This window comes from Gastrolobium bilobum, unplaced genomic scaffold, assembly GCF_033153095.1.
Source record: "Gastrolobium bilobum isolate Gb01-03AN ecotype WA unplaced genomic scaffold, APGP_CSIRO_Gbil_v1 utg16736, whole genome shotgun sequence".
In the NCBI taxonomy this organism is placed as follows: domain Eukaryota; kingdom Viridiplantae; phylum Streptophyta; class Magnoliopsida; order Fabales; family Fabaceae; genus Gastrolobium; species Gastrolobium bilobum.
The window spans coordinates 223,746-225,198 of record NW_026896496.1 but is presented as its reverse complement, the minus strand read 5'-3'; the positions used below and the strand labels follow the sequence as shown (position 1 = coordinate 225,198).

Sequence of the window (1,453 nt, the reverse complement as noted above, 5' to 3'; positions counted from 1 at the left end):
GTCTATACTGGCCCTCCTTGTTTAAAGATGCTAATGTTTTTGTTAAAAAATGTGACAGGTGCCAGAGAACAGGGAACATTACAAGAAAGCATGAAATGCCCCTTGTTCCAATAATGGAGGTTGAATTGTTCGATGTATGGGGCATTGATTTCATGGGGCCTTTCCCACCTTCCTTTGGAAACAAGTATATACTTGTTGCAGTTGACTATGTGTCAAAATGGGTAGAAGCTGTTGCTACCCCCACCAATGATGCCAGGATAGTGCTGAAGTTCATCAAGAAGAATATTTTCACTCGATTTGGAACCCCTAGAGCAGTTATCAGCGACGGGGGTACACATTTCGTGAACAAACAATTCCAATTGCTCCTGAAGAAATATGGAGTGCAGCACAAAATTGCCACCCCTTACCACCCACAGACCATCGAGCAAGTAGAGGTGTCCAATAGGGAGATAAAAAAAATCCTGGAAAAGGTCGTAAACCCAGATAGAAAAGATTGGTCCAAAAAATTGGATGATTCCCTATGGGCGTATCGAACAGCTTATCGAACGCCCATTGGCTGCTCCCCCTATAAGTTGGTGTTTGGAAAAGCGTGTCACTTGCCTCTGGAACTTCAACATAAAGCATTCTGGGCCATCACATTGCTAAACATGGATTCCAGAATGGCTGGGGAAAAGAGGTTGCTCCAGTTGGTTGAACTGGAAGAATTCTGGAGCAAGGCATATGAAAACGCCAACCTCTACAAGGAGCAGATGAAAAAGTGGCACGATAAAAAGCTTATCAAGAGAGAGTTAGAAGTTGGAGACAAAGTGTTGTTGTATCGATCCAGGTTGAAACTGTTTCCTAGAAAGTTGAAATCAAGATGGGAGGGACCTTATGCAATCACTGAAGCACTTCCCAATGGAGCATTTACTATTGCTCATGAAACATCTGGAGCAACGCTCAGGGGAAATGGACACAGACTCAAAAAGTATAATAGAGGGATCAAGGAGCATGAGAGACTGACTTCTCATCTTGATGACCCAGCTGAAGTCTGACCCAAGGAGCAACAAGTCGAGCTAAGACTATAAACGAAGCGCTACTGGGAGACAACCCAGATTTATTTCTACGTCATTCTTTTTATTATTGTCTTTATTTTAGAAAATTAATGTGCTAACCATTGCAGGAAGCTAGTTTTGGGGTTGCTCTTGAGCAACCTGATCCCAAAAGTAAGGAGCAACCAACACTTAGAATTTGATCCCTCAATGTTGAAACCAAGTTCTAATTGGGCTGATCCACTTGCCCCTTTTAACCCAAGGGCCTACAATGGGCCGCATGCGAAAAAAGAGAAAGAGAAAACCGAGTGGCGAAAGCAACAGAAGGATAGTAGCTCCACGTCGTGCTGTCACATCCCTCCAATCAAGCGGGAGTAGCAGTTTCAAAAAGAAGAAACCGTCAGAGCAGAGGACAGTTGTTT

General features: G+C 43.5%; 1 protein-coding gene across 1 annotated transcript; it reads left to right on the top strand.

The window, feature by feature from the left end:
- Positions 1-647: 647 nt before the first annotated feature.
- LOC133300045 (uncharacterized) lies at positions 648-1,034 on the top strand. Its single transcript, XM_061499532.1, has one exon. The coding sequence runs from the start codon at positions 648-650 to the stop codon at positions 1,032-1,034; it is 387 nt and encodes a 128-aa protein (XP_061355516.1).
- The last annotated feature ends 419 nt before the right edge of the window (positions 1,035-1,453 follow it).